Below are 23,713 nucleotides of genomic sequence, written 5' to 3'. Positions count from 1 at the left end.
GATACATCAGTGGAGAAGAGGTCTGCGAACACGCAACAATGTTTCATCTGGAGAGAGTGCATTTCATCAAATTGCTTTTTGAGTTGCCTTGTAGAAAGAATTTCACAGAGGAAGAACACAAAATAGCACAGCTGGGATGAAAGTTAACCAAGCAAAGAGCAAAGATTTTTTTGCAGCCAGCCTGAGCTCATTCATCACCAACTTCCTTGCTACTCCGCACTGCAGACGTACCAAGTTCCCTGCAAATAATCAGGATTTTCATGAAAATCATTAGCCTCAATTCTAAAACCATTGGCCTAACAATGCTGCTTTTCAAGATGCACAGGTTGATAATAAGTCCCAACAGAAAAGTTAAGAGGAGACCTGGAGTAAGACATGTCCAGCTCTAAGTTGCCCAGCCTAAGATTCAGAGAAAAGCGATGCTAAATCTCATTTTTGGTGGTGGGGTTAAAGCAGGCTAACACACAGGTGATGATGAAAGCTGTATGTCAATACACTTATACAAAGAGATACTCTCATAACATACTAAAAAATCTGAAAGATATTGATTTGAGAAAAAACATGGAACTCATCATAAATATTATATTGTTATTGGCAAAAGGGCTTCCTCAGCTCTTCCTTATTCTGAAACACAGAATGTTTTTGTGCTCTGTACCAGAGTTTGGCCTGGTCTGACCTACCACTACAAAGCAATTTCCAGTCACTGCTGAGGGAGGATTGTCATACTATGCTACATCTCTCTTCTGTCTTCTCTTCCTTCTACTTGGCATTTTTTTATTTTGAGGCAAGGACATGGAGATGAAGTACAGACCTAGATGCAACATATCTACATTTTGCATTGCGGAAATTTTCCACTGATGGCACAGAATCAGAACACAGCACTTTGCAATAGCTGAGAAAAACAACTTCATGTGACCTGTTTTGGGGCACAAATCTAGATTAATCATATACCTTTCTCTAGCCTAAGACCAACAAACATTTTCCCACTCTCCAGTCAGACAAAATAGATATGTGAAAATTAATTCTCAAAATTCTGCCTGGGTAAGTGGTGACTTCCTGTTCAAGCATTTCATGCTGAGATTTTATTTGTCTCTTCCTCTGTAATTCTGTAATTAAAGAATATTCACAACTTGTGATTTATAGCACTTTACAAGTGTGTGTCTAAGCATATACAATATTTTTTCCATCACACATTGTTTTATTCAGTCACGCCTGAAACAAAGATTTCAAAAATAAATATTCCTTTTGCTTTAATGTTAAAGTACACAGTCTTTCATAGGTTGGCAAATCAAATTTAGTTTCCATAGCATTTATCTGAACCATAAAAACAGTTATTATGCTATTTTTTCTATGAAAAATAGCTATTTTTTATTTTGTGATGTAATTTCCTTTAAAGACCACTAAAAAATAAAGTTCTCTAAGCAAAAGCAAAAAGTTCTCTGCCTTTTATTTAATGCAAATCATATTTTTAACTGTCAAAAGAGTAAGTCTCTGAAATTGACACAGTGCTTATATTTCCTCAGATAAAAAAGACTTAACATTGAAAAGCTTCTAAGGGACCTATATAACTGTGACTGGTCAAGATTTTGTATGCTTTTCCTGAGCCACTAACATATGGTAAAAATTATTTCTCTCAGTACTGTCTTTGAGAAATTACAACTAATAGGATTATATTTTTAACTCAATTTCTATGAGATACATTTTCGCTGGTTTTTAAACTGTTGAGTTTAAGAGATCTAATGAAATACACTGAGTAAAATTCAGAAATATCTTCATATGTTTTTGTTACACTTAGTGTCTGTCTATCTTGAGTATAGCTCTGGAAGTTAAATGGGCTGAAGTGATAACCTAACCCTGCTAAGTCAATCAAAATTTAAGACCAACTTCAGCAGAGTCAGAAACTCAATCTTAGATCTGCTTCACATATCTGCCGACTAACCTGGATGACATATGGGAAATGTAATTTCCTTGTGGGTTTTTCTTACCCTGGTTGGTGTCCTTGGCATGGACTGCAATTTCTGATGCAGGCTTTCCTATGGGAATTTAAATACCCAGGACTCTGATCATCTGTGACTGGAATACTAAATCCTAGTTTGCAGAGAAATAAAAGAAAAAATATATGGACATTTTGCATTTTAGAGAATGATTTTCCCTGAAGAGACTACTACTTACAGGCCATCTTAGAATGTGGTAGATGGGAGGTTTATCATGTTTTAACTGCTAGGACATATTGTAATCCACTTTGTCTCACTTGTACTGTGAAACTGTCATTGAAAGTAGTCACTAAAAATGAATTTAATCATAGCAATGCAGGCTGAGAATATAGCTTCACAAACAATTCACCACAGACAAGGGTATACTGTGAACTTACAGCATCTGTTAGTTGTTAGGCAGTAACAGTTTGTACGCCTGTTTTTGTCTGCAGCAAATATGAGATTATGTTAAGGTATCTTAGCTGTCAACAAAAAGGGCTAGCTTATTCATCTGCTCATATGAGGTCTATAAGTTGCTCTGAAGACAGTCAAAAATCCTTTCTTCGGCAGGGATATGAGTCCAGATCCTTCGTATCCCAGGTGAGTGCAGAACAGCCTAAATTACTGGCAGGTATGACCTTTTCCAATGACTAGAAATTCAGTTTTGGACATGGAGAAGATTTCTTTTTGTTGAAACCTATAAAGATGCTGTAAAAGTGCTGTTGAATGATGTTTCACTATTTGGGGGGGGGCGGTGGGGGGTGGGCAGGGAAAGTAAGAAAAGAATCTCAACAAGATGTGGACAAACTCAGCAAATGCCTCAAAGTGTAACTGTCAAAGAGATTGTAAGACAATATAGTCGAAGGCACATAGGATATCCTTTTGTATGACTTTATCAAAAACAAAGCAATGAAAGCCAGGCAATTTTGTAGTATCTAACCATATAGTTTAACCACCATTAAATTAAGCAGAAATAAAAATAGGAATAATAAAAATGGGAATTAGTTCCCAAAGACTGAATGGCTCCTGCTGTGGTTTGAATTCAGATAAAAAGTTTCTTTCCCCATCTTCAAATCTGTATAGCCTAGGTGGGTATCCAGCTGGAAACCTTTAGTAAAATGATGGTTCTCACTGGGAGGCCATTCACTGTTATTAAAATATAATAAAACCTCACAAATCCACCATTTAGCTTCTTGGAAAATCTCTTTCCAGTTCTCAGACATGGAAAATTCATGAAGTAATTTCCAATAATTTCACTAAAATGTGTTTAGGAAATATATTTTCTCTGCATGCAATAATGACTTAGAGTGTTATAAATAGATGAAACTAAAGCATAGCTTTCATATAAAGGAAAGTGCCATTTAATGTTGTACCCCTCTTGGTTTTACAACCACAGTTACTCACTTGGAAAAAAACCCCAACACGCAAGCTCTACATTAATAGATATGAAGCAAGTACTATTATGCCTTTGAAATACTTCTTAAAACTAATTTCTGCAGCAACAATTGAAGAGCAGACTGGTAGCAGGTGTGCTGACAATATGTCTTACCTGCAATTAATTACACTGTTCCCTGCCCTCTGTTTGCCTACTGACTCTTAACAGAAAGCAGTACTTAAAGTTTCAGGCAAACCCAACCAATATTGCCCCAGAGTAGGAACAATGGTGCTGTATTTTGTGCATGGGTCTGGGTTGTGTGGACACCTCAGTTCATATTGCTGTGATTCCAAGGTGTTTCAGCTCTAGAAACTTTCCTAAAGCATAGAAGAACAAAACTGTTAGAAACAGAATTAAGGTTTTGCTGAAGCTAAAGGAACTGTAAGAGAATAGAGGGGGGGATAGTTAAGTTTCCAACCATTTTTCCTGCCTGTGGAGGAGGGTGGGGGATCTTGGGCAGGCAGGTGAACTGGACCAGACTGTGAACCCCAATTCCCAGCCAACAGGAAGAGGGGCAAGGGACCTTTTTCATCCGGGAAAGGGTATAAAAAGTCTGTTTCTTTTTGTTCTGGGTCTGCCTCCTAGGCCAGAGGGACACACTTGATTCAGCTGAAATTGTTAAATTAAAGGGTATTTTTGCTTTGACAACTTTGTCCCCTCTAAATTTCATTGGTAAAATGTGAGCATTCCTCACAAAACCAACTTGGAATTTTTGTTCCATGTTAAACGAATTTGCTAAAATAGGGATGATCTGCCTAAGTCTGATCTTACTTCCTGTCTTGGGAGGGCTATTGAAAACATCACAGGACCAATACAGGGTGTTGTGGTTCAATCCCAGGCAGTCACCAAGGCCCATGCAGTCACTCACTCAGTCTCCCTTCAGTGAGAATGGGGAGAGAATTGGAAGGGTGAAAGCTGGAAAACTCATGGGTCAAGATAAAGACAGCTTAACAGGGAATGCAAAAGCCACATAACACAAGCAAAGGAAAACACGTGTAACAATCACTTGGCATGACAAGGACCACCACTCCAAACATCCCCCTCCTTCTTCTTCTCACTTTATATACTGAGCATGATGCCGTACAGTCTGCCATACCCTTTTCGTCAGTTTGGGTCACCTGTCCTGTCTGTGTCTCCTTTCATCTTCCCACACAACCCATACTTCCTTGACAGCATGGCAGTATGGAAAGCAGAAAAGGCCTTAGCTCTGTGTAAGCCCTGCTCAGCAATAACAAAAACATCTCTTATTATCATCACTTTGTTCAGCACAAATCCTAAACACAGCCTCATAGTAGCCACTGTGAAGAAAATTAACTCTACCCCAGTTAAAACCAGTAAAATACAGCAAACAGTTTGGAGTCTTCCCGATGCCAAATGAAGTAAGGAACTCTCCTGGATCACTGATCTGAAGCCACCTGTAAACAGAACAGATTCAATGCAGCTGAGTTAAACCTCATCTTAAGCATGACCTAATCCCAACGCTACTCTGTAACCGCTCGGCCCTAACACCGTAACTCTGCCACCCTAACCGTAAATTCCAAACTGTAATGGCCATAAACCTAATGCTAACAACCCTAACTCTAATTCTAAATTCAACCCTGACCTCTCACCTCAAATCTAACCCTTAAGCTTAACATCTAAGTGGAGCCACTTTGGACCACGATTTCACTGTAGGCATGGGCAAGAACAAGTCATTAAACTGCAAGGATGGAAATATCAACAGAAATTTACTTGATTTTTATAGGTTTTAAGGAAAAGGGTCTTTTCTGTGCGGCGTGGAGGGAAAGGGAGAAGGGTTTCCCTGCTATCCCCTTTGTCCCATGGGGGCAGAGAAGGGAGGGAGAGACAAGAGCTGCAAGACAGAAAATAATCTGTTTATTGCGAGGTAATGCCCAGTCCTGGGGGCAGTCCCCAGGTTTCGCAGGATTGGGTGAAAACTGAGGAAAAGACAGGGTCAAAGGTCCCTTAACCAATAGGACTGGGACAGGGGCAGCGTTGACTGGGGCCCTGGCCTGCCTATCCCCATCCACGAGGCACCGGGATAACAGAACAGAAAGGGGAGAAGGGCCAAGGAGCCCTCACCAGAGCGCGTGGGTGGGGACGAGCACTGCCCAATAGCTGTCCCATCAACAGAACAAAAGGCATCTGAGCGACACAAAGAGAACTGGCAGGGTGTAGACAACGACCCATCACAACTGAAACGCAGACAGGGTCACAGAACCAGAAACTGCTTTTTAAAACTTCAGCTGAGTCTCTTGAGTTTTTTAAGGTGTTTGTCCAGTGCTGGTTTTGGAATTCATTTCAGCATCTTCCTACAGGCTTTCTCCCATTTGACCTAAAAGAAACATATAAGCAAAAAGCAGACTCGTAGTTATGTTTTATGTTCTAGTAAGATAAATTCTTAATTCAGACTCCAAACCAGAATTGTATCTGAACAATTAAGTGAATTTAGGGCTTGAACACGGGCTCAGGCACATTTAACTAAGGGAGACAAGGACTTTGTTCTTGCAGGAAGGACAAAAAGCAGACACAGCTATATGCATTTCTTACCTCAGTTTATTCAGTCATGCTCCTCCATTTAAGTAGTTTCTTGTACCTCTTCTGGACTCTCAACTCTCCCATTTCCTTTACTGGACCAGATATGGCTGTTTCCCTGTCTCCCAGTTGCCAACACCTTAATCTATTAATCCTCATTCTTCTGCTATATCTACTTCTTTCTTTATCTTCTATTAGTTTCCCAGTGTTCTCTAACTCTTATTTCTGTCCCCTATTTTTTCTATTCATCCAAATTACAAAAAATACAGGTTTATTATTTTCCCTAAGGACAGATTGTCTTGAGCCTCAGTGAAAAGAATACAGGAGATAGTGCAGCTAATCATCATGAAATTTCACACATATAGTCCCTAGGAATGCAATAGCGATTTTGATTTAGAATAGTGAGGTTTTAGCTCTCATAAAAGGCATACTAGCTGAGAGCACTCTTGAATTAGCAGAAAATTAGCATTTTTAAAACTGATGTATGTGGGACTTTGGCTATCCCATGTCACAAAAGTAATGCGATCATGACAATTGATAATATTTTCTTTTAGAATGGCCTCTACCTGCATGATCACTGCTTGAAATGTGGACACAGTATATATTTTACTACAATATAAAAGTGTGCATAGATCAGAAAAGTTTGCAATGCAATAAACACAACAGTGTAAGCACCTAAATGAAAAATCCTTCCTTGCTGTTACAGTACAACTTTATCTGGGCACCTCTGCATTGGCTAAATACACTACTGCACAAAAGAACATAAAACAGAGAATCTGTCTTCATTGCGATTTAGTTCCAACACTTTCCAAGGAATTGTTGTAGAATTTCTTCTAGCGAAAAATGTGCTCCTTTCCTATCACACACACAAAATAAATGGCTGAGAAATTCAGGTAAGCTTATCTTAACTGTCTCCAGTTGTTGTACAAGGCAATTGCAAACACTATATCATCACTGCATGTTATTCACAAAAAAACGAAAGGGGAAGTGAATCTGAATATGGATTCCGACCTGGTTTTTGTGTCTGTGAACATCAAGAGAAAATTAATCACTAAAATTTTAGACCTATATGGTGGAGAAAGTATACAAAAATGCAGCTCAGTGCACAATTTTTAATTCTGTTGCCTATAAAGCTGAAGTATTTGAAATGCTGCCATTTGGAATGCCAATGGTGTTAAAAATGTACTATTACACTTAGATAGTATTTCAAAGAGGAATACATTTTAATGGAAGTGTGTATAGATGATGAGAAACAGAAGCATAGAAAATATATTTAGGCTATGAGAACAATTCTGGAAAGTTTTAGTCTTCTGTGCACATTAACACTCAGTAACAATGGGGATGTCTGGTGCCTTTTGTTGAGCCATCAGTGAAAATATTGAAGAATATTGATGTCTGCATCACAACAGATCTAAGTAGCAGTACTACTTAAAATTTCACAAAATTTCATTCATTGTTTTAACAGGGGGTTTTGTACAACAAAATCTTAATAGTTAATACTATTAAACACATTCCATAGGATTAAATCACAACCAAAATTTTTAACCAAGTGCAGGAAAGAAACATCAGCCATGCCCATGTACAAACACATGACCATTCGAAAATATTGATTCAGCATTTTGTTAAAAATTATTATATAGGAATAAAAAAGCTCTACTTGCTGTGATTTGAGAGATTTGCATTAAAATGATATTTAGAAGGGACGCAAAAAATTGACCTCATCCATCCTTTCTCCTTGAGTTAAAAATCCAGAGATTTGTGCAATTTGTTTCTGAAGACTACTAATGATGGAAATGCTACAGCTTCTCTGGGAAGCCTATCTAGTGTTTCTCTATCCACAGTGATATAAAAAGGCTGAAGTAATACAGAAAATATTTCTGGGCACCCACAAACAACATGAAATACTATTAATGCAAGAAGGACTTTATATGGAAATGTGCACAAACAAATGTAAATGTTTCAAGTTTCTAGCTACTTTCTTCCGCATGAAATGCAGCCTTTCAAGAACTCTTTGCTGTAGGAACTAATTAGCACTCTGAAATTTGAAATGCTTAAATGCTTGATTATTTGTATTATTCACATCTTTGCTCCTCCAGTAGTCATCATGAAAGAAATTTTACTGTCATCACCAGCTGCCCTGAAATCGGATCTTTACTGAACATGTTTCTGGGTTCACAGAACTAAACCATTCCTTTAATTCATGTAAAATAAACCATACTATTTGATATAAACGCTATTCATTATTTAAATATCACTAGAGTGTATGAGAAAGAGGAAATCATTTCAAGGCATAATTTAGATAGCTTGTTAAGAGTTATGAAGTGCTGTTGATAAGTGGTTTTTTCCCTATTTTACTCAAATGTAAACTGAGCATTTTACATTCTAGTAACTGAATACAAGTTTGAGAGTCTTGATGGTTTGGTTCTTGAAGTCACCTTTTTTGGCCTCTCTGTATGCTGAAGGTCAGATTCAGTCAGACTGGTTGCAACCAGAGTGAGCAGAGAGAAAAGTGTACTGGTGAGCAAGGCACCTCTTGACAATTGTTGCCATCAGTTCTCAAGTCTCTTGGATGCAGGCAGAGATTCCTTGTGTGGGGTAAGGATTAGTTCCTATGAAGGAGCAGGGAAGCAGGGTATTAACCTTGAGGTAGAAGGAAGTGCAGCAGAAGGTGGGGAAGGAGAATGCTCTGTGACTGTGCATGTGGCCTGGCAGAGGGCTGCTGTGAAAAGTGTACAATGCCATTGGCAGCTCTGGGTGGAACCCAGTAAAGCCACTTCTGAAGGTGAGTGAATTTGGGATCCTTTGTATACATTTTCAACACCTACTGCTGATGAGTCCATCTAACTACAAAAATAATCTAATATACAGAAAGTATGCATTGTATAAAAGAGAGCATTGTGTATGTTCAACGGGGTTAACAATACGGATGGAATCCTAACTGTTGAGCTGAACATGTCATAGTTTTACAAATATTAAATAGGATTTTACATTGAATCCATTTCTTTTCCAGAAAAGAACGTATGACAGAATTGTTAGAAACAGAATTAGGGTTTTGCTGAAGCTAAAGGAACTGTAAGAGAATAGTTAAGGGGTAATTAGTTCCCAACAGTTTTTCCCACCTTTGGAGGGGGGTGGGAGATCTTGGACAGGCCAGGTGAACTAGGCCAGACTGTAAGTCCCCAATTCCCAGCCAATAGGAAGAGGGGGCAGGAACCTTTCAGCCGGGAAAGGGGATAAAAAATTCTGTTTCTTTTTATTCTGGGTCTGTCTCCTAGGCCAGGGGGACACATTTGATTCAGCTGAATTTGTTAAATTAATTTTGCTTTGACGACTTTGTCTCCTCTAAATTTTATTGGTAAAATGTGAGCATTCCTCACAGAAATTGTAATTATATTATAATTTGAATTTCACTCTTACAAATAGAATGGGTTTTTCCCCTTTTGCTGCTGATGCCTTTTAGAGGTCACTTTCTGACACAAGGTTATCAGAGCCATAGCAGAGAAGAGCACAGAAAGCACAGTTTGATCTGGTTTGTGTGGAAGCAAATTGCAGTTTCCATTCCATTCCACTGAAACTGAATTAAACCTTTCCTATTACATGAAACTGATTTCCAGAGCATAACAACCATTAGCAGCCTTGATATTCTCAACAACTTCTCTAACCTTTCTTCCCTTCTAAAGCCTGTGAGGGAGTACTCCCTTGGGATGGAAAAACCCGTACTTATCACTAAATTTGCTTGCATCTTTCTTTGAAATGTCTGCTACTGAACCGTTCTGGAGACAAGATATGAGATCAGGGAAGGTTCTGTCATCCCATGAGCTCTCGCTCTTAACCTAAGCTAAGAAAGGGAAGTCACACTAGATTTGTCACAAAGCCTTCCCGTATCCCCGTGGGAGAAGAGTGATGTTGGTTTTGCCTTCTCCACAAATGCAAACTTAGGCGCTGTGGGCAGCTCCCTGTCACACAGAATAAGCACAGTTCCAGGACAGCCCAGTCTCTCTGAATAGGGTAAAACAATACTGAGAAAAGCGGATACAGCTACCAATCTCTGGTTTTCATGTTGCATTATGCGTTTTAAAGTGGGGGTTTGTTTTGTTTCGTTTAGGGGGTTCGGATTTGGGTGTTTGTTGTTTTTTTTTCTTTGTGCATTTCAGAGAAACCCTCCCAGCAGAAGTTGGGAAAATAACGGCGACGTTGCGACCGTGGGAGCGAAACCGCACGCCGGGGAGCGGGGCACAGGCAGCAGATTTGTCCGGGCTTGAGGATTCCGGGCGGTCGTGTGCGGGGGCCACGCCGCTCCTCTCCCGCATCCCCGCCTCCTCCTGTCGGGGCCGGGGGAGCTGCCAAGGCTGCGCTCCAAGACTGGGAAAAACCTCTGGCGCCCTGTTCAAGCCCTTTCAAGGGAAGAGAGAGTGGAGGAAATTAAAAACGAACAAAAACCCTCTTGAAATAAAGCGCGTTCCCGTCCAGCCTCACCGCGCTGCCGCTCCCTCGCTCTAACCCTCTGACGCCCAAACAGGCAACCCGGGGTACGACCGCGGCGTGCCAGAGGAGGAAAACGCCCCTCCCCACACACAGATAAGAGAGGACAACCTCATCGCTCCCCGGGCCCTTCGGGCACCGCCTGCTCCACGCTGCCGAGGAGCCTCCCCCGCCGGGCGCGCATTGGCCGAGCTCCACCCGCCCCGCCGCGCCGAGGGCGGCACCGGCCGCGCCTCCGGGGCCGAGCGGAGCTGCAGCGGAGCCGGACGCGCAGCGGATCCGGAGCAGCAGCCAGAGCGGAGCTTCGCTTCGCTCCTGGGCTCTGCGGGCGAGCAGCACCACCAGCAGCGGCAGCTCCGACTCGTCCCTCCGGCTCCAGGCGCTCTGAGCCGCCGCCTGCCAGCCCGGCTGCAGGGCAGGGCGAAAGAGGGACAAACTAAACGCCAAACAACCCCCCAGCCTCTGCGCCCGCCTGGTTTTGTTTATTATCTTTTTTTCTGCTGTAATTATTTTGAAGGGGGGGAGAAGCACCCAAAAAATCCTCGCCGTGTTTTTGGCAATTCGTGCCGCGTGTGGAGTTGTTTCCTGCACACCCCTGACAAACAAAGGAAAAGGGGGAGGGGGCCCGCGTTTCGCAGAAGACATGCGTTCCGTCAGGAAGAGATGGACTGTGTGCACCATAAGTCTCCTCCTCATCTTCTATAAGACGAAGGAAATAGCGCGGACCGAGGAGCGCCAGGAGGCACCTCTCGCCGGGTAATTACGGGGCGCCACGCCGGGAGGGCTCCCCGAGGGGGCGGCGGGGCCGTGTCGCTGCCCCAGGTCCCCTCCGCGTCCCCACCTAGGTCTCGGGTGTCCCGGTGACCCCCAGGCCGTGCCCCGCGCCCCTACGGTGCCGCTGCAGCCCGCGGCTCCCGCGGGCGGGGGCGTGTGCGGGACGGAGGTGCCGATGCGGGACGGGGGTCGGGCGAGTCTGGCTGGCGGGCTCGGAGACCCCGGGAGGGGAGCGAGTGGACAGAGCAGAGAGGCCGGGAAGCTGCCCTGGCACTGAGGTTGCGGCAGCCGCTGCTGCCTCCCCTCCGCTGGGAAGTTCACCTGTCCGCGGCTGCCCTCAGGGCCGGGGCGGCCGGAGGTGACGGTGGCGGCCGCTGGAGCGCTTTGAGCCTCATTCGCTGCCTTGGGAACCTGTCGGAGGAGAGCGTGCCGCGGTGCAGGTGACCCTTGCCTCAGTACTTGAAGTTTGCCTTGGAGCTCTGCATAACTTCAGTGCTCCTTAGGGATGCTTGCACTGGGAAAGTGCGGGTCATCCCGTGTGGGTGCAGAGGTTCCTACCCTGGAAACTGGTACCTCGCTGAGACCCTTTGTTACATACTTTCCCTCTCCTGCCTGTCTTCGACTGAAAACAAAAGGCGAGGAGTCCCTTGCTATTTGTATTTTCACCTCAGCTTTCTCTTTGTCACTGGTGTTTTTGTTTGTGAATGCTCGTATTCCTCATTTTCCTCCCAATTTGCAGCTGTCCTATGGGGTTTTCAGCCAAGCTGGTTTCTTCTTGCAGAAGTATAAGATTTTGTTTTCACTGAAGGGATGCATGAATGTCTTGGTCACTTAATGAAATAAGTGAAAGCTGAGTAGGGGTTTACACTTTCTGTTTTATTGTGCAAGTCGACTGCGTGGAGAATGCAGATTCTCGTTCTCCCATGTAAGCCCTTGCCTTAATTTCAGGAGGAGGCATAAGAGGGTTGTAAGTACTCGTAGAGGCCTGGAGGAAGGTGAAGCTTTTACAGCCTGCTTAGTGCCCCCTTGGCCCCGGAGTTAAAGACGGAAAGTGCATTTCTTCTCCCTGGCCCTTGTGCAGGCAGGCTGGTGGAGGAGTGGGGCACAAGCAGGTGGGCACAGCTGAGCAGCAGTGGCTCCGGCACTGTGAGTGCGGAGGTTGCTTCCCTTATTATTCAAGATTTTCACAATTTGCTGGTATCTTTTCTTCTTGTTCTGCTTGGGTGTATCCCCAGTTTCTGCCACAAAGCTATTCGTAGACTTAGGAGATGTACAGAAGTTTAAAATTTTGGGGTTATAGGTGTGTGAAAACACAAGTGAAAATGAAGGTATGAGGCAGAATTGGCTTTAAAAGATACCCATGTTTCTTAGTATGTACTCCTTCCTGTCAGACTAGAGGTAGCTGCTAAACTTACACAGAAATTACCGTACACGAGTTTGCAAAGAAAAAGCCCCCTCCGGCTTACTGCACATAATTTGAAACACTAAAAGGTACTAAAATGAACTGTTTTAATTATAAATGAATGAAAATAAGTGTATTGAGTCGTAAATATGCATGTTCTTAAAAAAAACATAGCTGTAATGTACTTCTGCCCCTTCGTTTAATCTCTGTTTCTTTGTTGTCAGTGAGACCTCTTGTACAGCATGACACCACTCACTTTTGCTGTTGAAATAGTGTTTCTCTTCACAGTTTGTCATCCTGTTGACTGCAATATGAAGCAGAAAAAAACACCTTAAGTATCTGCTGCCACTATTGATGCTACACTTGCCTTTCTCTTGAACTAGGGGTTCATGGCATTTGGTTATTTTTGACAGGCCATGTGGGTGAGCAAAGCCAGTTTTCCATGGGCTATTTTACTTTCAGAAGTACAGGTAATGCAGACCTATGAATGTGTGAGGTGGCCCATTTTATGGTTATTAGTGACTTCGCAGGTAAATCCCAGACGATCCAAAATGGACTATATTCAGTTCCAAATTATACGATAAACCTTAAACCAGCTGTGTGCTCTCATAGCAGAGTTTACTGGTACAATAACTGCAAAACACACTCTGCTTCAAATAGACAGTAATATCCCTTTAAAGGTTAAGAAAGTAATGAACTATCTATGTTGTGTGCAATGCAGTGTCTTCTTAAACAATGTCATCTTCTACTGATGTGGAATATGATTGAAGGAAGTTACTTTTTTAATTAACGGTCCTCAGGAGAAGAGATTGTCTTGTTATATTGGCATGACTGATCACCAAGGCTGGGCAATTCAGACTGAAGGCTGACTCTGTCACCTATAAGTTGCTGTCACACTATGGTAGCTGTTTCAGTTACGTCAGAGAGGATTTGCAGTGATTCCAGAATATACAAAGTAACCCAAATTTATTTCACAGTTATTTACACATTGAAGAGTTACCCAGAGAAATTTGTTAGTTTATTTAATATTACTTTTAGTGAAAATGAAATAAAACAATGCCAATAAAAGGGAGAGGAGGATGTAAGTGAGCCCATGTGTTCGCGCTAGTACTTTAACACAAAGTGCCTGGGACCTTCTTTTAGCTCACATGAACACAGTTTAACGCTGTTTTACTGTGCAGTCTATATAGCTTACTGCACATGTAACTTGTGATTGTGGAAGAAAACCACACTGCATATATTGTGGTTCTTTAAGTGTTGGCAATGTGTTTTGTTGCTAAGTCTTGTCAGCCTCTCACCCTTCAAATGTTTACTAAATAATATTTAACCCAGAGCTGTCTCTGAAGTAATTTTAGACTGAGAACTTTACTTGAATGTATTTTGGTAATTTCCCTTTACATGCATACACTCAATACATCTAAAAATATTTGCAGGAATATATATGGAACAAATATTATTGCAAACATTACAGAAAAAAATTTAGGGAATAAAAAATTTTGTTATATACAAAAACTATCAGTTGCGGTCTGGTTATTGAATTTAGGGACTTCTGCAGCATCCTCCCGCGCCCTCGAGTTAGTGGGATTTGGATAATTTGCGTAAAGGTCTTACACGTAGAGTTGCAGGTTTTCGATAGGTGGCAGCCTTACCTCCGCATCGGTGCGATGTCAGGGCTGCGGGGTGTTGGCAGAGGGGATAGGGAGGGAGAAAGAGCCGCCGAGTAACTCAGGTCTGGTTTTGGTGACTTGTGTAATACCGGTTTGTTAGTTCCAGAGGCTTTTGCAATGACGGAGCTTTTTAGAAATTCCTGCATGTTACCAATTTTCCTAATTTAGCTTGAGTTTAGTCTGCTAGATAGTTTACCAAATACTACTACTTTAAATATGCAGCAGTAATGCTGCTGTACTTCTTACTAAGGTCCAGTATCCAACTGTTTAAGAACTTACACCCACAGGAAAGCAAGAGTCAACAATTCCCTGGAAAGCTTACAGTCTCACATCTTTTCTGTTTTGTTGGTTGAAGGGCTGTGGTCAGAAGTTCTCTTGACAAGTTATGTTATTGGCAGTATTTCAGACCATGCTTATTGAACAGATAAAAATACTTCTATATGTTACTGTTCTTTATATTCCTGAGTTAGAAGACGTTCTACATGGTAGATATTATAGTCAATAACTTTGATATGTTTATTATTAACAGCTGTGTTTGAACTCAGCTGAATGTTGCTCTGGCACCTAAAAGGGAGCAGTGTGGAAGACAGAGGAAACATACGGAGATGAAAATTGGTTTTACTCCTAACACCTTAAGTTGTACTTGAAGTGTTTTGGATTCTCTGTCCCATTTGTGTGACCCTACTGACTAATAGAATTGCAACTGGTAACATTGCAATAGCTTATCAGATGTTCAGTGGTCATCACTCACAGCTTATTGTATTTTTTTTTTATTTTTTAAGGTTACCTTACAAAATCTAATATTCCAAGATGGATTGAGAGAATAAAACAATTGAATGGTTTGGATGTGTGCATACAAAAACATGAGGAGTTCTGGGGAAATTTTTTATTTTGTATGGTGCTGGTCTACAGAATTGCATGCATAAAAGTTTTTAAGTATCAGTGGGAGGTGAAAAAGATTTATTAGGCCAGTATTGCAGATTAGGAGCAATTTCTGGGCAAAGGCTTAAAAGTTAACACTGAATTGTTAGTTTAGTACTAGAAATTTAGAATGTAAAAGTGCAGAATCTGCCTCACAAACATAATGAAGTTTCATCCAAGTTCATAATTTGGAGTTTATTCTAGTTCTTGTTACATTTATTTCATTACAAATATAAACACATTTAAGGTCTTAAACTGCATATTCAAATATTAGATATAGCTATCCCATAGTTTTTCACAGTTACAGTTTATTTGCTTTAGAAAGCAGGGAGATAATTGCTTATTTTTCCTATGAATAAAAAGGATATATTGCTGATGTTTGTGTTTCATAAAACTGGAGTTAGCTTTGGTGTAACTGTGTCTTCTCTATATTGCCTTGCAGAGATGGTGAACTGAGTTTGAGTAGATCAATGATCAATAGCTCTGATAAGATAATTCGAAAGGGTGGCTCCTCAATCTTCCAGCAGGCTGTTGAAGGTTGGAAAATCAATTCTTCTTTGGTAATGGAAATCAGGTGAGTGCCTTAAATAAAAAGCAGTTCATTTCATGTTGTCTGTAATTCTTTTAATTTATGGTGTTTAGAATTCCTCTGGTCTTGAAAACAGTAATTTGATTTACAGTTGCAGGTGGATGTTTTATAACTGTAGGTATTTAGGTTTCAGCATTAAATGCAACTACATTACACTAGACTTCAAAGTCGAGTCATCCTTCATAAGAATTAATAAAATGTTTTCGTCTTGCTATGTCAGTCAGACCTGTGCAATCAGTATCTACATTATGCATGTCCACATTTATGCTGGTTGTCTAGAATTCTTCCACAGTCAGTGGTGAGAAACTGGCACTTTCAGGACATGATTTCCTCTCAACTTAAAGGTTTGAAAAAGAATGGCTGAAAGTACCCTGAATATACCAGTTTTCCTCCCTTAATTACAGAGATTGCTTAGGCAGACAGCTTAGATGCAGGCGACAAGAGCCAGGGGCATCAGGTGCTGTGAATGCAACTCTGGCCATGGCTGGTTGACATCACAAGGTCAGACGCTGACAGTATCTGTGTTTTATACAGTTTTCTTTCTTGAAGTCAGAAAGGCCAAAAAGAGCTTTGGGTTCCTTCTGAGAGAAACTCAGTAGCAGAGTTGGAGTGAGTGATAGTTCTAATGTGTGTTAGTATTCAAAGTGGGTCTGTGCACTTGAGAGGAGAGAAAGCAGATGCCTCTTAGTGTGTTGGGTCATACCTTTCCTGTCTTCATCAGGAAGGTGGCCAGTGAAAGAACCATATGGAGCATGACTTGGCAGTATGGAGGACTAGGAGTGTCACATTCTGTAAAAATTGAGCTAAAATAACTATTTTTAGCAAACTCACATAGCAGACTAGATAGACTTAATTTTCTGAATAGAAATTTGATCTAGTTAAAATGTGGTTTCTGTGTGATTTCCCTTTCTACTTTTTTAAATAACACTCTAATTCTTTTGTTTGTATATTAGAGGACTGTTTACAAACCCCTTGAACAGGCAATGTTTCCCTGTACAAAAGAAAGACTACTCTGAATGAGGAACTTAGCTCTGTTTTGTAATGACTTCCATTTTGTGTCCCTAATTCTAACACATGAAGAAGATAAAGGTAGCTCAGAAATGTATGAAACTGTGGTAAAGGATTGACGTTCTGGAAGCCTTGTGCCTTGATGGACTTAGTGCGGTCCCTCTGCAAAAGCTGAGGAGCAACATAAAGGATGGAAATCATATCAGGATTTGGGTAGGCAGCAAATTAGTACTCTGGAGGATGTAGCTGTCTCTCAGTCACCTGGCAAGTGGTCTGTGAAGTTCTGTGGAGCCTCCACTTAGGCTAAGGGGCCTCAGCCACTTGGCTGTTCCCTAGCACATCAATTTCCTACGATGAAGACCATGTGGAAACCCTTAAACTTAGCTGAGATGCAGTTCAGGAATGGAGTTAGTTCCAGTACTGTTGTTCAGCTTGTTTGACCAGTGTATGGTTGTTCCATAAAGGGTAATTTCTGCTCCAGGATAGTGTAGGAAAGATAAGCAGACTGTCAGTATCAGTGGCAGCATTTAAAATTGGTATGCATATAACTCACAATTTAAGTTGGAGAAATATTGAGTAACTTCAGAAGAACATTGTTGAAACTTCATATCATAGTTTGTGTCTGACAGTTGGAAGAAAACAGCTTTTTTACTTGTGAAGTAAATTGAAATGGAAGTCATTGAGTGACTATAAGTAGATGCAAATAACTATTCTCAGTCATTTTGCTGAAAAATTGAGTATCATATTTCAGAACCATGTTAAACCAATATCCCTTGCTGCTTGAGCCAAACAACAAACAAGTTAAAATATTACAATAACTTTTTGATCAAAAGTAAGGGAGAAAATGAAGTTGGAGTTTTGCTAGTTTTTCACCTGTTTCACATGCAAAATACATCATTCAGACAAAGAGGTAAAACAGTAGACAATGCTTTAGTTTTGGGTTTTTTTTCTGAATGTGTATTGTCTCAATCTACTAAAATCACAAGTTTCAAAATAACTTTACTGTTGGCTGGAATGGGAACATTCATTTAATAAACTACTATTGTTCGCTTAAGAAGCATGATATGATAATGTGTTGTGGGTTTTTTTAATTGGATAGGGAAAGATTTAATTCTTTTTTGTCTCATTAGTAGAGTGAAGAAAAAAGTGTATCTTGTACACTGACTCAAGCAGCAGAGATTCCACTGCATCATAAGATTTTCTGTACAGTAGAGCGCACAAAGCTGAGTTTATTTAGATGTCCATACTGCCAGCCTTGTTTCAAGATGAAACAGGTACCATTATGAACCCTGGGACAGAGAGCAGATGTTTTCACTGAATCAGTAAAAGATTTTAGATTAATTTGACTCAGGGTCAAAAGTTGACATGAACCATATGAAAGGAATCACTGCTACCAGCCATTCCCAGCCTTTCTAGATATCCTCTTTGCTTACGTAGCATACCATATTCAGTTATGGTACTCAGCAGTGAGGTGAGGGAGGGACATTTGGCAAGCTTTTTGCTGAGGAAGCCACTTGCGGCCCCTTGTGATAAGTGTTTCAATCTGATGCTGACTAAATGATGTTCATTCTCTCACTTTTACAGGTGGTCTTGCTATACACCTTTCTTCCCTGTTCCAGCAGTAAGAAGCGTTTTAGCTGTATTTTTACACTTGCACACCTACCAGGACTAACTTCAAATGTGCCTAGCAAAGTCCTAGAGTGTTCATGTGGTTTAACTAACCGTTCAGTCCTCCAAAGTACACTGCATGCACTGTGTAGACCATGAAGATGATTCATGCTCTATTATTGCAGTTGTTAACGTGATGGTGGTCTTGTGGTGTGAGGTTGACCGTAGGAAGTAACGGTAAGAAGTAAGAGAGAAACAAAAAACAAAGCTAGTGCCTGTTGAATTATATATAAAAATGTATCAATTATTAACAGTTGAGAAATAATTTGTAAAACCCTTAGTGTAAAGTGTCAAGATATTTCATAAAACTTACAGTCACCCATAAATGACTGCTACTTTCGTGTTGCACATCAGCTTGACACCCACATTATCAATTTTAAAACTAAGAAAGTATTTGATAGTGAGTTTTGCTTTGTATGAGGACTGTTAGTCAGTAGTATGTCAAACCTAGTTGGCTGGCATCTAGAATATTATACTTTGCTATTTCCTTTGTTGACTGTGGGCATCACCTCTGGCCATGTTATTTTTGGTCAGATTAGTGACCAGTCTCTCAGCCTCAAGGGTCTTATGAAAAGACCTTTGGCAGGGCCAGGCTCAGATAGGAGTTAATGAATGAAAAACCTCCTTTATCAGGACACCATGCGAGAAAGGAAAGCATCTGGTGCTCTGGGACTTTTCAGCCAGAAAAGGCGGACTGTGGAGTAGCAGCTCTCTTGGGAGGGCTACAGTCCTTTGGGAAGGTTAAGCAGACATAAGAAAAAGGAGCTAGACTTCCTGTGATTGACGAGGAAATTATGGGGCTTATTAATTACTTGAGACTGTGTGAAATTCAATGCCTTGCCAATCACGATTGGTCTGTTGGGAGAGTGATTTTTTTCAACAGATGTTACCTTCTGATTGCTGACAACTTCTTTGAAGAATAATTGGTAATTCCTGTGCCTAAAGGAAGAACACTGCTTTCTTGGTTCCCTTTCCATCTGAGTAATTTCATTTATGGAGTAGCGAATCCATCATCTGCTAATATTTTGTTTTAAGTACTTTCTACTCTCTGTAGCAATGTGAAGGTTTTCCTTAGAGTTTTGGAAATAAGGAAACTTCGTTGTACTGGAGGCCATAGTTTCAGAAAGGAGGGATGTATCTGAGATGGTGCAAACCTGTCTGGGGAAAAATTTCACATAGGGCTGATGTCACCACATCTGTGACCTGTGTGACGTGAACTACAGTCTGATATCTCAGGGTGTGATTTTCTCCCACTTATTTTTGATTAAGTATAAGCATTTCTGTTGGAAAGAGTAGAAGGTTTTGAATTGCAGGAAGGCAAAAATAAAAAAAAACAAACACGTGCATTGAAGATGTATTTATCTCTGCATGGCAACAGAAAATTTCCTTAAGAAAAGTGTGAGAACTCCTAAGATGTTACATCCAAAGAAAAATGAAAAGGGCAGCTTCCTTCTTAGAAAGGTTGAAATTATTATCATTGTTTGTCTTTCAAGTTGATGTGAAAACAGCTACGGTAAGTCCCTGAAGTGCAAGCAGTTAGTATTGAATGGGCAGTGGAGCAGTGCAAATGTTCTGAAGATTTTGGAGCAACATTTTTTGGGCATTTGCACTGTTTCCTTCAGATTTTCTGTGTCAAAGTCATGCAAACTGGCTCTCTGGTCTGGTTTAGTCATAATAAACCTCAGGGGATTTTTGCTTGCCTATATATCTTACTCTCTCTTCCTTATATTCATGAAAAACTGGCATATGGCCAGCCTTCCTATAGTAAGTGGAGTCATGCCCTATTTAGAAGCCCTCTTCTTCCTTTGCATTCCCCTTCTTCTATTACAGCATTGCTGTTGGTGTGGCCTCCATTGCCTGGGAGCTGCCAGGAACCATCCCAAGGCTGTTTGTAGTTAGGCTTGTTTTTAACAAATCCACATTGGTGGTTGGACTAGATGACCTTTCAAGTCCCCTTTCAACCCCAACTGTTCTATGATTCTAAATGCTGCTTTCTTTGAAGAGGTTTTCTTTAAACTTCCTTTCAATCAGACTAAAGTGAAACCCAACGCAGGTGCAAACACCTGCACTCCCCACAGCCTGCTCAGGAAGCCAACAGGAGCTGGAACTCTAGTCATCTATGAGGGCAAGCTGTGAGCTTTCATTGCCAGAGAGTTGTTCTTCTGTCTTGTTTTTTGGTTTTTTTTTTTTTTAATTAATTTGGTTGATGAAAAGTGTGTTTATCCAGGCTGTAGTTCTTGGTGACTTAGAAGGCTGACACGCACCTTCTGCCTTCCAGCTGAGCAGTGTGAAGCAGTGTTAGGACTTGTTAGGGTTAGAAAATCAAGTTATTTATTAGAGCTGTGAGAACAAGTCTGCAGGAGAGCAAGAAGAAGGATCAGAAATCTACAACATGACCTGCCCAATTAAAAAAGTTTAAAAAAAAGTTGTGGATTCTTATCCTCAGGTAAATGAAGGATATTGCCAAGAGTGTAGTTTGTCCTCTGCATGCAAGACCTAAGGAACAAGAGCAGTTGCTGTGGGGGAGGTCTGAGCATGAGGAATATTGTGCTTCCAATAAGACTAGGGCAGTGCTGACATGGGGAGTTTGCTATGTCCCCATCACAAGAGGTTATTAGGAACATACTAGATAAACATGGTCTAGGGGACACTTCAATGGGCACAGAGAGGTTTAGGTAAACACTTAGTCCATCTCTGTTCCATAACGTGTTGCTGGTGATCCAGCCCAGCTTCCCAGGCACTGAGGATGCCCTTCAGGGGCTTCCTGTCATGGTTACTGTCCAGACGAGCACAGATGCCCCAGCAATAAGGACTTCTGACACTGCCTTCCTCTAAAGAAATTATTTTCCCAGAAAAAGCATTGGAAGTCATATTTCAATTTTCTTGAGAAGGTCTAAAAATATAAAATTATTTGTAATCTTAAAAGTCAAATGTTTGAATTATTTATTTACTTCCCTTAATCCACACAATTCTGCATTAGATGAAGAATAGTTTGATATTACAATAATTTTGTAGTACAAAGGCTACAGTACAAAATAAAATTATAAAAAAAAGGAACAAAATAAGAAAAATATCACGTTGCCCTAGACAAATGCATAGTTAAAATATTTGGGAAGCTGTTGAGAGACATTACTGTATGTTGCATGAACTTTATCAGATAACTGGGAGTTTCAGTTTGTACTTAAAAATTGTGAAAATTTTTCTGGTTATCAAAATAAAACCTTAGGTCAACCACAGATTGTAACACCATGTTTTTCTGAGTCAAGTAAACACGTTGCAAACAGCTATTTGGCTTCAAGTAAGGGTGAGCCACATCTGTCTCACCTGCCCACAAAAGGGCTTAGGCCACACCCTTGATACAGTTTTATTTGTCATAACAAAACTTGAAGATCTCAAATAAAACTGTTTACTTAATTTACCTTAAGTTGCAGAACACCTTTGCTTCAAGGTTTGCTAAAAATTATGCTTTTTTTTTCCTTGACAGAATTGAACTTACTTTGAATTTTCTATGCAGTTTGAAGTGGATTAGCATTTACTTGACATTATTTTGTCATGTCTGTTTCATCAGAATAACCTTGTTGTGCTATTTTTAGTACTCTGTGGGACAGAATAGAGGTTTAAACAAGTTCTTATTATTAATCAGCATCAAAAATGAGACATTCGTGTATGTATGTTCAGGTTTTGTCACATCCCTTAGTAATATTTTTTTTCATTAGCACTTATGTGAAAATGGGAAGTACTGCTATCCCCATGGTACAGATGAGTCAGTAGTGCAGAGGAACTTAAAATAATAGCATGAACTCTGCATTCTTTATCATATTTCTTTCAGGATTAAAAGATACCTGGATAGAGTCAGACAAATCAATAAAATATTTTTATGTTAGCATTATTGCAAGTCTCTTACACAATGATTTTATTTTGTACTGCAATAACTGTGTGTACATTTAATTGAATATGCTAATGACAAGAATTCAGATGCATCAGAATTAGATGCTTCAGATAAGAAAACATTTTTAAATATATAAGAAGATATTAAGATTCAGTGTAAAATAAATTCCTGAGACATTTTGGAAATTTCAGGAGTGTTAAGTAAGTGTTTGATCATCTGATTGTAATTCAGGTCCACATGAAACTCTTTGAAAGACTTCTATGAGCTTATAGTTAAATAAGTTTTGAATGTAAGTAACTGGTTAATAATGGAAACCAAAGTGCTTTTGTTTTTTTGGCACTGTTTGCAAAACTTACTGCCTTCCTCTTATTTTTTAAAATAATGCATAAGATAGTGTATTCATGCACAAGTGTTGCTACTTGTTTACTATCAAGAAACAGTTTTAGGCCCATTTATTCTAGGTATCATGGATAAGTGCTTTCAAGTTCTAATACCAATCTTCTGGTGATCACTTGACTTGTTTTAGTCTGAACTGTCTGTTTCTTCCTTCTCTTTCATTTTGTAGCAATTTATGTATCTGTTGCAGAGTACCCACAAAGAAAGCTATCAAACCCATAGCGATTTTAAGTACATTCGACTTGATGACTGAAGCTGTCTTCATCTTCCTTTTACAAAAGTACATTGCCTGGCCTTACCAAAAGCTACACTCAGAATTTTAATATTGTCTATTGTGCTCTGTTATTCTGAGCCTCAGCACAATCTGTCTTTTCTCTTATACTGCTTCAGTCATACATGATAGCTGTAACAGATAGCTCAAGATGTTCCAGATATTCTCTCCCTTTTTATTTTTTTTCCTGTCCTCTTTTAAGAAATAAGAGGAATCACTTGAAAAATATTTTTATCATGTTTCACTTCCCCTGTGGCTTTTAAGATCAGTTCCACAGTCAGTATTTTGTGTCATTGCTTGCAAGATTCAGACAAACTCTTCCTTCTCAAGGTAGTGACGCAAGACTTGGTTCGTGAGTATGGATGTTTCTATAGTTCGTCCCTTTTAACTTGTGGGTGATTATTTCCCCTTTATGGCTGTGACTGAGTGTTGCAACTGCTAGAGTGGCATCTGTAGTTATCTTTTCCTGTTTTGATATTCTCTAAGGAAGTTCTGCTCTAAAAGCTTAATATTCAAATATAATATTCTCTTCCACAACAAAATGTCCATTCTGTTCTAAATTCCACTTTACTTACTGAAAACAGTGGAAAATGTAAAGTTTTTTGTTTTTCTTCTTGTCTTGTTAGATTTGCAGAGGCAAAATTTTCTGTAAGAATTACCACATACTGAACGCCCTGCCCCTGCTTAGCACTCCCAGTCTGTT

General features: G+C 40.3%; 1 protein-coding gene across 1 annotated transcript in view; it reads left to right on the top strand.

The window, feature by feature from the left end:
- Positions 1-10,689: 10,689 nt before the first annotated feature.
- The window catches only part of ST8SIA4 (ST8 alpha-N-acetyl-neuraminide alpha-2,8-sialyltransferase 4), a 59,260-nt gene continuing 46,236 nt past the window's right edge, over positions 10,690-23,713 (top strand). The window contains exons 1-2 of the mRNA XM_071581180.1: positions 10,690-11,181; positions 15,632-15,763. Coding sequence (XP_071437281.1) covers positions 11,069-11,181; positions 15,632-15,763 — 245 coding nt within the window. The 5' untranslated portion in view covers positions 10,690-11,068. The remainder of the gene's footprint in view (positions 11,182-15,631; positions 15,764-23,713) is intronic.

This window comes from Pithys albifrons, chromosome Z (assembly GCF_047495875.1).
Source record: "Pithys albifrons albifrons isolate INPA30051 chromosome Z, PitAlb_v1, whole genome shotgun sequence".
In the NCBI taxonomy this organism is placed as follows: Eukaryota; Metazoa; Chordata; class Aves; order Passeriformes; family Thamnophilidae; genus Pithys; species Pithys albifrons.
The sequence above is the reverse complement of the archived record's forward strand: the minus strand, read 5'-3'. Positions and strand labels throughout refer to the sequence as shown.